This window comes from Lactuca virosa, chromosome 8 (assembly GCF_052849685.1).
Source record: "Lactuca virosa cultivar CGN04683 chromosome 8, Lactuca_virosa_CGN04683_v6, whole genome shotgun sequence".
In the NCBI taxonomy this organism is placed as follows: domain Eukaryota; kingdom Viridiplantae; phylum Streptophyta; class Magnoliopsida; order Asterales; family Asteraceae; genus Lactuca; species Lactuca virosa.
The window spans coordinates 83,208,009-83,221,967 of record NC_136433.1 but is presented as its reverse complement, the minus strand read 5'-3'; the positions used below and the strand labels follow the sequence as shown (position 1 = coordinate 83,221,967).

Below are 13,959 nucleotides of genomic sequence, written 5' to 3'. Positions count from 1 at the left end.
TATAGAATGGAAACTCACGATTAATCGAAAATACTAATCTTGAGGTCGGTAAACTTCAAAAGTGGTCATTAAAATTTATCAATTCTAATAGTTTCAACAGATTTTTTTTTTTAAAGATGATTATTTAAAAAGATTCAATATAAAATTTGTTTCTTTCAAAACGGTTAATTTAACTGAAATATATTAACACAAAGTTATTAACTAACTTTCATTTTTTTTTTTAATTTTTTATGGTCACTGGAATCATTGTCGAACGGAAATTACTCACCGAAATATATTTTAACTATGCGAATCTCCGCACGTTGCGCGAGAATAAAATTATATAGTTAAAATAATAACTTTTACCAAATTATTATTTAATATTTCTACTTTGAAACAAAATGTTAGTAATAAAGCAAACATATAGTTAACATATTGATTTTATTAAACATTATAGTTTAATTTTTAAGTCATTATGATATATACAATTATTTGATAATTTTATAAACCTTTTAAAATTGTGTAAATTATATATCAAATGAATGATAATATAACGGGTAACAAAACATATGAACAAAAATATGAACTGTAACTTTTAGTAACATAAAAATAGAAAAACATCTATTATAATATTTGTATTAAAAAAGATATATATACAACGAATAATAAAAAATATGAAAAATAAACACTATAACTTTTAATAACATAAAAACATTAAAACATCTATTATAACATTTATATTAATTCTTCATATTTAAATCACAAATCTCTTCAAATACATTAATGTTTTTAATGAGCAAAACTTTACAACCTTATAAAAGAAAGGAAAATAAAAAGTTATTAGTTGATTACTAATTAATAATCATAAGTTAAAACTCTTGAGTTGTAACTAATAAATATACATAAATTAGAAAACTCTTGAGTTGTAGTGTGAGTTTCAAATGAATGCGGTACTTGGAAATGTATATTTATTATTATTATTATTATATTCGTCTAAATAATTGGTTTTGATGCATCATTTTAATCCCTTCAATTATTAAACATAAAGATATTTAATTATAAATTTATAACATACATAGGTGCATATACATGTTAAACAAATCACATATAATATATATATTTTCGTAAATGTCATATGTAATTCTTGTCGTACTAATATGGATAAATTACTTTCATATGAAGAACATATCATGATAAGTCTATCATAATTATATATCAAATGTTCAAAATTATGTTATCTTTTAAATATTGTCTTTTAAATATGTTGTGTAGGATAACCCAACAAAAAAATAATAGAAAATAAACATAATCAAAATAGAAAAACTACAATCAAATAAATAAGAGCATTGGGTGGTTGAATATATAAATAAAGATGTTACATAAACATACATTTAAATCAAAAGAAAAAACTAACATTCCTCAACTTTGCTCAAACAAAAAAACTTATATCCATTTTATGAATCTTCTTTCTTCATTTAACACCATTCAACCATAGAAACTTGATAACAATTCTTCACTAACCTGCAATCAAAATATTTTTCTTGAAAAAGAAGAATCAGAAAGATATTCAAAGCAAAACATTGATGTTTGGAGAGTCACATTCAAGATTGAATAATACATACAAATCACATATAAAGATTAAATGAGAAACTGAATATAAAGAAATAATAGAAAAGCTTTATTTGTTTTGGTTGAAAGAATAAATCATATTACAATTACCATAGATGCGACATAACCCATTTCTTCAAATCATTATATTTGGATCGTGCTTCAACTATATGAAAACTTTTGAATCACAATATCTTCAAATCCTTCTTACATGTAAGATTTTATATAACACAAAAAACACAAAAGATTGGCCTTTTTATAGTAAACTTTTCACTAAATGCTAATTAAACATAATATAAGTTATAAAACTTTTGAGTGTTAAATCATAATTAAGAAAACTTTTGAGTTGCATTAGTTAAAAAATAAGGTTTCAAATGAATGTGGTTTGAGGAAGTTAAAAAAGGGGGTTTCAAATGCATGAGATTCAAGAAAAAATGCTAACTTTATAAGTATGTATGATGGTAAATAGTAAATGATATTTATTAATTTATTGTGTTCCAACAGATAACTAATAATTAATAGTAAATAATATTAGTTAATTTATTGCATGCGAACCATTACCCGCTCAATGTCGATGCTACTATGTCCACCCTCAGAAAGTATATTATTCATCGTGTTGTAGATGACAACTTGTAAAGATTTAAAAGGTATGAATTTAGAGCACACAGAACTTCTCCGTATGCGTTTCCTCTACGTAAAATACAATAGGTACGAACAGAAATTTCAATGGCCAGCTATTTTAGATTTAAACACGAGACCACTTCACCAAACTAACCATTCGCAAATAAAAGATAATCGCAACCCAAAACTATATCCAGAACAATTCGTCGTCGACGCGTTGAGTATCTTACTAGGTTATTTTTATTATTTCTTTATTTTTAAAACGGAAAAACAAAATTTAGGTTATTTTTTAGACTACATATTACGTTGCAAATGGTTTTAAACAATTTATTTTTACTTGAAAGACACTTTTATGCGAACGGCTAACATTGTAGTTACGGTACGGTACAAGTCATTCAATATGTATTAAGTGTAACCAAAAATGGTTTCACTCATCCTATAACAAAGAGGTTTCACTTAAATTATGAAACTATTCTGCCACCGCATCTACGTACCTAGCTAGAAAATATTTGTCGAAAGAAACTATCTGGCACAAAATAATATGCCAAAAGGCTGAAACGAACTATCCGACAAGAAAGGAAACCAATTGCCGCATGAAAACTATCTGCCGAAAGGAATATCTGGCGTCGCCGCATCGCGCGGGTATTCGACTAGTATATATATATGGAGAGAGAGAGAGAGAGAGAGAGAGAGAGAGAGAGAGAGAGAGAGAGAGGCAAGTGAGTTACTGGTAGGTTTTGATGGTTTTTGAGTTGTACGAAAAGCTTGAACAGAGGGTTGTCTAGACTTTGCCAGCATAAAATCATGATCACTGAGCATGGCATGGAGCTCACTAAAGGCTGTGGGATGTTGGCGACCAGTTATGCTAGCCTTAAGGCCATTGTATTCATCGCGTAAGCCGGAGACAGAAAACATAACGTGATCTTTATCTAGAACATGAGAGCCAATGGCAGCTAGGGCATCAGAGTATTCTTGGGCACTGTTGAGGTAGACATCGATGGTTTCATCTCCTTTCATCTCTATGCGTAGAAGTTGTGTCTTGCGGGTGAATTATCGAGAAGATGATTGTGGTGCAAAGGCATGTTCTAGAGAAGACCATAGTTGATGAGAAGTTGTACCCTGAACATAACGAAAGGCGGACTCCGATATGCTGGAGATGATCAACAGACACACGTGTGCATCATTGGCTATCTGGATGGTTGGGGTTGGGTTATGGTCCGGGTTTGGGATCAGCGGTGGTTGTTGCAGCCGCTGGTAGTTCTGTACGTGGAAACGGGATTGTGCCGTCCACAGTCAAATAACCTGTGTGCAAGTAGGAAGGGATGTATCATAGCCTTCCAGTAGACATAATTCGTTGGTGTGAGATTGAAAGGGAACTTGTGAGAGATGTGGGCTTTCTTTTGATCGGTAGTGAAGGCAGCGATGAGAGCCATGATTGATTGATAAGAGATTGATTGTTGACCTTGGTTGTGTGAATCCCTAGTTGTTGATCGGCAGTAGTAGGCAGCAAGAAACCTTGCGCCCTGATACCATAAAGTGCCGATCAATGTATTATTGTCATGTATTAGGTTACATACAATCAACATATATAGGTTTAGATATTACACATTGATACCCTCTATTCTATAATATATTTAATTGTGTCTAATAGAGGCAGTTATGATGTGACTTATAATTAAGCCCTGATGTGAGTCACACCCTGTCATGATATAAAGGTGGTTCTTTCTTGTATAAATACCAAGTTTAGTCATATGAATTAGCTAAAGAGTTACATATACAAAGCATTCTCTCTCAATACTCGATGTACTTTAGTTAGGGTATCAGAACCTATGATCAAATTAGGAGTTTTTATCGTGATATGCAATCATCTTCAGGACATCCGTTCTCCGCCCTTTGCAATTTGTTTTTCAATGTATGTTGCAGTGTAATCAGAATCATAAATTCAGAGTCACTCAGACTATACAAACTGGCAAAGAGTCGAGAGATCTATGGGTGTATGGATTTTTCAGATGTTTTATCGCAATATAATATTGATATAGAAGACTTAGAATTGTCTTGGATCATAAATGCTTTATATTCATCATTTTCCTCATGCCAAAACTCTGAGCAATCTGTTGCAACTTTTGTTGTTTGCACCGGATCATCTTTACTTTTTCTAGGAACAAACTCAACAGAAAACGAAGTCCAATGCCTCTGTATGGAAAATGAAATAATATTGTATGATGAGTTCAATGATGTGGTTCGCCTCAATGAACTAAAGGAAACATATCCCACATATGTCTTTACTTCTCCATCATATTCAGGCTCTGGTGCTTCATTAGACTCCTGCCAAACCTCAAACTGAGAATCTTCCTGATCTGGATCCTGCTTAATAATTATATCAATCCACATATCTCTGTTCGGGGTAATAATGCGTATTAAGAACCCACAAAAGTCGTTGCACCAATCATCCGGAAGACGCAGTCTAAACGTGTCGGCAATATATAGCATAAGCGGCATATATCTGCCCCATTTAACATGTGGGAGACGTTTTGTAAATGTTTTTCCCCTAAAGAATCTACCTACAAACGCCCTTGGATTCTGATATTGAAGTCTGACACTGATAAAGTGATTTTCAATAGCATTCCCCTGCCATGGAAAACACATTCATTTATTTGTGTGTTTGGGTTAATTAATATGATAAAGATCAAAATTCAAAAGGTATGTAGAGCAAAACCTGGAGCATGGAGTCTAGTAATATCTCACCATCACCAAGTTTGTTGTCCCCCAGAAGTGACACTTTCCACAACCATTTACAGTTTGAGATATCTCCAAAGCTTTCAAGCGAGCTACAATCATCCGCTATAACAACAGCTATACTTGATGGCATCTCTGACAATTCTACAAGTTCTTCGCAGCTTGACACGTTGAGCCATTTGAGCCGAGGAACTCGCAAGTGACTAAAATTTAATCGTGCAAAGTAATTTCCTTCTAGATTGAGTTCTTGCAAGTTGGGAAACTCTAAAACATCAGAGTCAATGTCTTCATCTCCCAAATGGCACACGCTCAGATCCAACTTCCTTAAGAACCGGAGTTCATGCAATTTGTGGAAAAACCTTAAACGTATGTTACGACGTAAACAAGGATCCTCTACACAACATTCTACACCGGGAAGATTGCTGCAACCACACCTCCAACAAATAACAAAATAGTTTGAATAAGATTCTATGTAGGATGCAACTTCGCTCCCACTATTATCCAAATCAAGATGTGGTAAATTCTCCATCTTCTGTTGTTGGATCTTTGGAAACTTAACAAGTTTGGGCTGCCCTGGGAATTCAAGGGTCTGGAGTTTCTTTATTCCCCTAATGGGTGGAAACATCTCAAGACTCCGACAATAAACTATAGATAAGAAAACAAGCTTTTCCAAGCATCCAATCGATGGATCAATCTCTTGTAAACTCTCACATCCATAAAGAATGAATCTTTCAAGATTTGGAAGTCCATTAAAATCTGGTGTGATGGTTAGTTTATCCATAAAGTGAAGTTTCAATAACTTCAAACTTGGGAGCAACTGTTAAATACAAGTCCAACAAGTCAAAAATGTATCAAGGTGACAAGATTTTGAGGAAAATGGCATGCAGGCAGACACAAACACAGTTATACACTATTTATATATGAAATAATAATTCGACAAAAAACTAGTTCCTTCCATCCGCAAATGGAAATCATCTGAACTTTTCAATTGTTTAATAATATATCTATAAATCACTTAAGAGACCCAAATCAGTGATATCAATATTTTATAATGGTTTTTAATCATATTTATTTTCGAAAAAACAAAAGGAAATTTGCATCTTTTTTAAGACAAAAGGATATTTAGATGGAGGATGGGTTTTACATAAATACCATGGACTATAATGACTAATATGTTAATAAACAAATTATATTTTGAAAATTTTATAGTTTCTAAGACAAAGGACATTCACAGAATAAAGATCCATGCTTTTCAATACTATAGATACTTGAAATTTACTCTGGATTATTCATGTCTGTAATTCATCATCAACTTTGTTTTCATATGTTATTTAGATAAAGTGATAAACAATATGAATTACCTTAAAACCCTCCCAAAGTTGTTTTTGCTTGCCAAAGGACAATAGAAGACAGCAAAGCTCCCTTAATGGAAGGTCATTAAACAATGATTTTGCAGGATCACCTATCGATTCCATATACCGAAGATTCTTCATGTTTGCAGCAACCGAATGAAGATTTTGTTCTTGTTCTTTTGCTGGTTGAATCCAGAAATCCATTTTTATTGCTTCGATCTTGTCACTTTCCTATGATAGAGGAACCAAAATGATGTTAGGATTGATTCAAAAGTGTCTGTTTATACATACATAATATATCATGCAAAGCTTAGCTTAACCATTACCCTCATTGCATCCATAGCACATAGTCTAAGAACATCTTCATTCCAAATCCTACTATGTTTTTCAGGATTCTTGGGGTGTTCCCCTCTAACAATGTGGTGTCCCATTTCTTGCACCAGATCATGCATATCAAACTCTCCATTTCGTGAAATAGTTATGAGAGCCTTTTGTATCAACACCTTTACTCCTATAACAGGATGAAAACCACAAGCATCAAGAATCTCCATTGCGGTATCTTTCTTCTCCCACCTAAAAAAACATGCTATATCAAGAAACAAGTCTTGTTCAAGCGGTTTAAGTCCATCAAAGCTGACTTTTAGCGTTTCCAAAATATTATCATCTGGGATCTCTTTCAATCTGGCTAATGCACTCCTCCACTCATGAATGTTTTTGTCACACAAGAAAGAACCAATTACTGTAAGTGCTAATGGAAGCCCACCAGCATAAGAGACCACCTCTTTGGAAAGCTGCTTGTAATCTTCAGTCCATCTGTAATCCTGGCATGCATGCTTGCGAAAGAGCTTAATAGCTTCATCATTGTTTAACAAGCTAATGTTGTGCTTAACATCAACTCTGTTTGCATTTAATACATGCTCATCTCTAGTTGTGATTATTATTCGGCTTCCTTCACCATACCAATCATGTGATCCAGCTAATGCTTTTAGTTGGTTAAGCTGATCGACATCATCAAGGACAATCAACACCTTTTTACGGCATAACTTATTCAGCATCATATGTCTTCCTTCCTCAACTCTCCCTATTCCCTGCACTTTCTTTTGTTTCAAAACACCAGAAAGGATTTTTTCTTGCAATTTTTCCAAACCATTTTTCCTTGATTCCTCCCGGATATTTTTTACAAAGCAGCAACCATCAAAGTTGCTAGAGAATTCATCATAAATAGCAGACACAAGAGTAGTCTTACCACCACCCCCAACCCCCCATATTCCAATCATCCGCACACCACCTGACCCAATTTGTAACTCTGATTCCAAACCTTGCATGCGGGCCGCTATTCCAACTAGGTTCTCGTTTGCACTTGAAGTTACTAGCTGCAGCCTCTGTGAAATTGTGTCAACAATTTCTTTGATAACCTTTGATTCATGCCTACACGTTGGATATACAAGGATAATTAACAAATGCTCACATTGACGAAAGATGTAACTTTTTTCATGTTCCATATGAAATAGAAATAAGGGATCCTAAGCATCATTTATATTTCATATTTTAAATTGAAGTTGTAAAGTTAATTTCACAGGTAGTTTGTAACAATTTTCTCGGGAAACATCGAAAATAGTTTCATTTAACAAAAAGTGAAGCAAGATGGATGTGTTGTTGCAGCTTGAAGGGAGGCATCAAGTATGCGATTAGAATTAGAGCTCTGTGAAGTCCATCATAACTTAATTTAAGGTTATTCATAATCCTAGGACTTGACACATATCTTTTAACTTACCAAAATGATAAATTGATCTAGTAGAGCTTGTGTTTATCTAGTTCATCAACATCATCGAATAATCAAAAAATTTAGATAAAAACTTCTATGATACAAGTATACATGTGTTGTACAAAAACAAAGAAGAAAATTACCCACTGGCAATGTGCTTGGGTTCCCATCCAGAAATGTTACTTGCATCCACGAGTGCTTTTCTCCAAGATTCAACATTGCTCTTGTTCTCCAACTCATGTTTGGAAAATGTTTCTCCATATTTTCGCTTTTGTTTTCGCACATCAGATGGATCCACATTATAGAATATGGGAAAAACAATTTGGTTTCTGGTATCCTTGCATTTCATGATATGTGCAAGTTCATCTAAGCACCATGAAGAATCTGCATAGTTTTCAGAGAATACGATGACAGCAATCTGTGATTCTTCTATAGCCTTCATAAGGGTTGGACCAATCAACTCACCCCGAGGAAGTGTTTCGTCGTCCTTGTAGGTGTAGATCCCTTGTTGTTCAAGAGCTGTGTAGAGATGATCCACAAAAGTCTTGCGAGTATCTTCTCCTCTAAAGCTAAGAAATACATCATACTTCCATGATTTAGAAGAAAATTCTGGAACAGAAGGAGAAAACGATGATGAAGATGCCATTGATGTGTTGATATGTTGCGAGTATGTGGTTTGAGCACCTCAATGAAATGAACTTTATACAGACTGATGTGAGTTTCCGGTAAAACCTGTTATCATGTAAAAAAAAACCTTGTCAGAACTCATATTTGGAGTAACTGGACACCATGTAGAAAATCTCATAACTAGTCATTAACTTTATGGTCATACGAACTCCTTTGAATGTATAATACAAGCTATAATTCAAAAGATAGACATGAACTGATTCAGGTGATATGAGTTAGTTTTAACACAGTTACATTATACATTTAATATTTTGCTTATAGTTCTACATTGAGATTTTTCTGAAAAGACTTGGTGAAAATTCCCAGCAACACCAAACTTCAGCAGACTCCCTTTCTTAAATCTTTACTTTGCAAACTTATACTTCAATTTCATAGGATTTGTTCCTTTAATATCTTCTTTCAACTTGAATCAATTTGAGCAGTGTCTCCTCATTTTTTCTTCGGGTTTTCCCACAATCGGGTCTTTTAACAACTCAAACCTTGGTTCAATTCACTGAAAATGCCTACACAAGGTTCACCTTAATTATCTTTATTACTAACGTACCTTGCTTTCCACAAAGTACTCAAAATCCAACCTAGCAATATTGTTCATTTAAATGAATTGATACATATCTTCCCACCATGATTAACCGCTTACCTTATGACCTTTTGGCTTTACGTGAACACCTATAACTTTTATCCTATTTAGAAAAGTTAATATCTTTAATGAATTCCCCTAGCATTTGGTTCTTAAACGTAGTAAAGTACGAATTCAAATAGTGCCAAGTCGTACTTGTATTTGCTTAACAAAACACAGACCAATCCTCCTGTTATGTTTTCTGCTTGTATCGACAATACATATACACACCATTAGGCTCGTTTTCCTCCAAATTCCATTCCCTTATAACATATACACAACATATTAACTTCACAAATAGCTTAACTTGATCATCTAACTACACTAATTCAAAAACTTCACAACGTTGACTAAACTAGGTCAAAATTCGTTTCACACATTCCGGAACGACCTTTTTTTTAATTGTTTGATTAAATTTACTTAATATATTATATAAAACTTCATTAACCGCTTAACGCTTCCGTTTCTTTCTTGATGACTTATAATTGATCAAGTTATCAGTTTAGGGAACGTACCTCAAATTCTCAGCAGCACCAAACTTTTAGTAGACGTCCTTTCTAATCTCTTCACTTTGCAAGCTTATACTTCAATTTGGGCAGAATACCTTCCTTAATTTCTCTTTCAAGTTCAAACTTGGATTAATTTGAGTAGGTCGGAGTCTTTCCTCCATCGTTGACTATTCTCTCACAGTTCTAGAAAGAGTATGAGAAAGTACTAATAATAAGAGTATATTACAGTTTTGGTCCCTGAATTTATCTATATTTTTAAGGTTTTGTTGCTAAAATAATTTAGTTTGCCGTTTTGGTCCTTATGTTCATATTTCAAAAAACATTTTTCTCCCTCGGTTTACAAAGTTAATAAACATATAATTAAGACGAAATTACATAAATGGTCCTTGTGTTTGACAAAATAAACCAACTTGAGTCCTTATAACGAATTGTTTGCGTATTTGGTCCTTGTGGTTTCAAAATGTTGCAAAGACGGTCCTTTTGGCTAACGGTATTAATTTTTCCAGTTAAGTCATTTGTGATTTCTTCAAGCCACATGGATCATTTTGTAATTTTTTCTTTTAATTATTATCTTTATATTTTATTTATTTATATTTTTTATGAATTAATTTTTTTTTGATGTTTTTTTGAATATAATGTTTTTTTTTTCGCTTATATTGTGTAACTTTTTGTTCAAATAAAATTCTTATTCAAATACATTTATTAATGTTTTTTTTTATGTTTTGTTCGAATAATTTTTTTAATGTTTTGTTCGAATACATTTTTAATAAAAAAAAATTTGACGTTTTGTTTTCTTATAGGGAAATTGAGTAATCTAACCATTTTTGTATTGTAATTTTTTTAAAAAATAACCGCTTTTAAATTTTTTTTTAAATAACCACTTAGTCCAGAATACATTCATTTCATACCATATTATTAAGTGGATCAGATCTGACCCGATATTGTGGTCCTTTGTCCAAAACACACATTTCGTACTATGTTTGGACTTCTCTGTTTCAGGCTACTCCAACTTCAAAAAATGTCTTCTATCGGTGAAGAGCTCTAATATTTGTGGGTATGCGTCAATTTTTTTGTATGATTATATGTTCAAAATAAAGTTGAAGTGTTTTTTGTATGATTATATGTGATTAACTGGAAATAATTCGTTTTTATTCAACTACAGAGGTTAATTGTGATTAATTGGAATTATTTTTTTACAGTAGTACGGAATTGAAAATAATTCGTTTTGCTTCGATTTTTTTATAATTATATGTGATTAATTTCAATTAATCACAATTAACCACCGAAATCGAAGCAAAACAAATTATTTCCAAATAATCACATATAATCATACAAAAAAAACAGTTTGTAACATCCCAAAAATCACAGTAAATTTGAACTTGTCAAAGCAACCCAAAATAATAATTGTTTACAAAACCATTGTTTCAAAAGTGTTTATTAATAATCGGAGTATCCCAAAATCCAAATAACATAAATTTGAAGGATGTGCACGATCACACATTCGCCTTGTCACGGTCATCTGAAGTACCTGAAACAATAAACTGAAATTGTAAGCCAAAGCTTAGTGAGTTCCCCCAAATTAGTACCACCACACAAACATACAACCAAACAGATATCGGGTCCACAACCTCCTGGCTGGATTACCCCTGGCCCACAACCTTATGGTTGGAATGCCCCGGCCCACAACTTTTCGGTTGGCTTGCCCAATACATAACGGGTCTACAACCACTTGGTTGGATTACCCCGACCCACAACCTCCTGGTTGGAATGCCCCGGTCTGTTGACTGACAGTACAAAGCAGTACAGTCTCAACCCCACATACAAGATCGACATATACATAACAAATAACATATATCTAGCAACATATAATCATATAACCAGTCAACAGACTAACAGACGAATCTACAGATTACTGCCGCATAGCAACATCCTATATACCATAATACATAACTAATGGGTCGGCATTGGTGCCTTCGACCCACAAGAACAATCAGGAAAACTCACTTCTCAGTCCGAACAAATAGCTAAATAGGTATCGGCTCCGAATATCAGCTCTACCTGTCACCTATTCTGTTGGAGATAGTGTCTAAGTCCATAACTATATTTGGTATGTACTTGACCCGACCCGGCATGGTCCATTTGGGTTGCACTTCACCTGAACAATTTACGGATAATCTTTTGAGAATAGTATAAGTTATGATTTATTAATATATTATAAGTTCTAATATATTAATATAAAATCATATTATTTAATTAGTGTTGATCTATAATTAATTTAGAGATCAAAAGTATGACTAAGTAAATATGGGCTCTTGTATTTATATAGTGTGGGCTAATGCTTATTTGGAATGGGCTAGGCTTGCATGGAAAGTCCATGGAGCTTTAACCTATGGATCTCATGGAAATGAAAAGACATGGGTATTAGGGTTTACATGGATGTAACCCTAATCCACCACACTATATAAAGGAGGCTTTGGTTCTTGAAATTGCACTAGTTGATGTGTGTAAACTAAGAGGGCCGATTTCAAGAAGTTTGTGACTATTCTCTCAAGTTTCCAAGTTTGTGGTGATTTGTGACTTCCATTTGAGGCATCCACATTATTGGTGCTAGGCTCTCAAACTCCAAGCAATCAACTACTACTACAAGGTAAGTAATTATACTAGTTTTATTTGATTCAAGTACCCCATGCCATGCTAGTTAGGATAAGAACCTTGGAAAAATAATTATTTGCATGTATCTTAGTCAAACATAGATCCAAGGTTTCTAGGGTTGCATGTACACCATAGGAGTGTTAGAATGCTGAAAACCCATCAGTGGTATTAGAGCCTGGTTTGTTTATTTGATACTTGATGCAAAAAAAAAAAAAAAAAAAAAAAAACTTGAAAATCGAAGTTTTGTTCAAAAGCTCGTATCAAAATTTCAAGTTTTGTATATGTACTTACGATTCTTGAAATTTTTGATATGAACATTCATAAACATATGAGTTTAGAAGATCATAGAAATTACGTGCTAATAATTGATTAGATTAATTCTTGATCTTTAAGTGTTTTAATGGAGTCCATAACTAGTTCTTAAGTTATGGATAACCAAAAGTCACATTTATAAATTACCATTAAAAGAACACATAGGTTACAAAAAATGAAGAGTCTTCATTTTTAATAACCATTAACTCATAAGTTATGAGAAAAGAAAAGTTTTGAAAGTTTACAAAACTTGCCCTCAAGTTTTGGAACATGTAAAGTCATATTAAAAACTTTAGTTCCAACCCCTAGAATTTTAAAAGTTAAAATTCAACCCTTATACTTTATAATATTATAAGTTTAATAATATTTATATATGTATAAGATCAAGTCGTCTTACCGCTAGTACGCCTCATTCACGAAGCCGATCTATAAGGGGGGTATAAGGTTGTTGCCTATAAAATGGCAACTTAATGGGTGTCCACTCTCACCCACCGCTTCCTTGATCGGTGGAGGGTCGTTAGCCGAACGGGTAGGACAAGGACTTATAAATTCTCATTAAAAGTATAATGATAATACTAAAGTAACTAAACTTTATTGAATTCCCAATCTTAGTTATTTTAGGAAAATGTGAATAAGGTGCTAATCCATGAAATTACACTTTACACTTTGTTTAAGTCGTTATTGGAGCGTGTGTGGTTAACCGACACACTAACTTGAACTTAACAAGGTAGGTAAAGGGTGACTTAATGTTTATCATAGTATCGATGGAGCGTGTGTGGTTAACCGGCACATCGATTGAGGGGTAATACATTAAGGGTACCAAGTAATTTGCATGGTTACTTCACACCTTGTTTTGTGATCCTCGGCATCCCAGTCACAAAACTTGAAGGGCACACTCGAGATTGAAACATGCCATTAAAGAAAGTTCAATGAATCTCAAAGAATCTAGGAGTTTCTAAACCAATTAAAACCTAATTAAATATTTCGTTTTTCATGGTGGAAATTGGTGAATCGTCATTCACCTACCTTCAAATATCTTATAGCTTAGATTACAGCATCCCACTTCTAAGTTATAAAATATTGTGTTGGGTCCTAGCCTTAATATTACATTTGGGTGTTTTG

At 33.2% G+C, this 13,959-nt stretch overlaps 1 protein-coding gene across 3 annotated transcripts; it reads right to left on the bottom strand.

The window, feature by feature from the left end:
- Positions 1–3,913: 3,913 nt before the first annotated feature.
- Positions 3,914–10,036, bottom strand: LOC145129744 (TMV resistance protein N-like). Of its 3 annotated transcripts, none has more exons than XM_079064528.1 (6): positions 9,880–10,036; positions 8,205–8,793; positions 6,623–7,724; positions 6,306–6,527; positions 4,925–5,761; positions 3,914–4,836 (listed from the first exon to the last, which is right to left on the bottom strand). In XM_079064528.1, the coding sequence occupies exons 2-6, from the start codon at positions 8,705–8,707 to the stop codon at positions 4,195–4,197; spliced, it is 3,306 nt and encodes a 1,101-aa protein (XP_078920654.1). In that variant the 5' UTR covers positions 8,708–8,793; positions 9,880–10,036; the 3' UTR covers positions 3,914–4,194. The 3 variants fall into 3 exon arrangements, with proteins under 3 accessions (XP_078920654.1, XP_078920655.1, XP_078920656.1); XM_079064530.1 differs by having other exon boundaries at positions 4,694–4,836; positions 4,954–5,761; XM_079064529.1 differs by lacking the exon at positions 9,880–10,036 and having other exon boundaries at positions 8,209–8,359.
- Between the last annotated feature and the right edge of the window lie 3,923 nt (positions 10,037–13,959).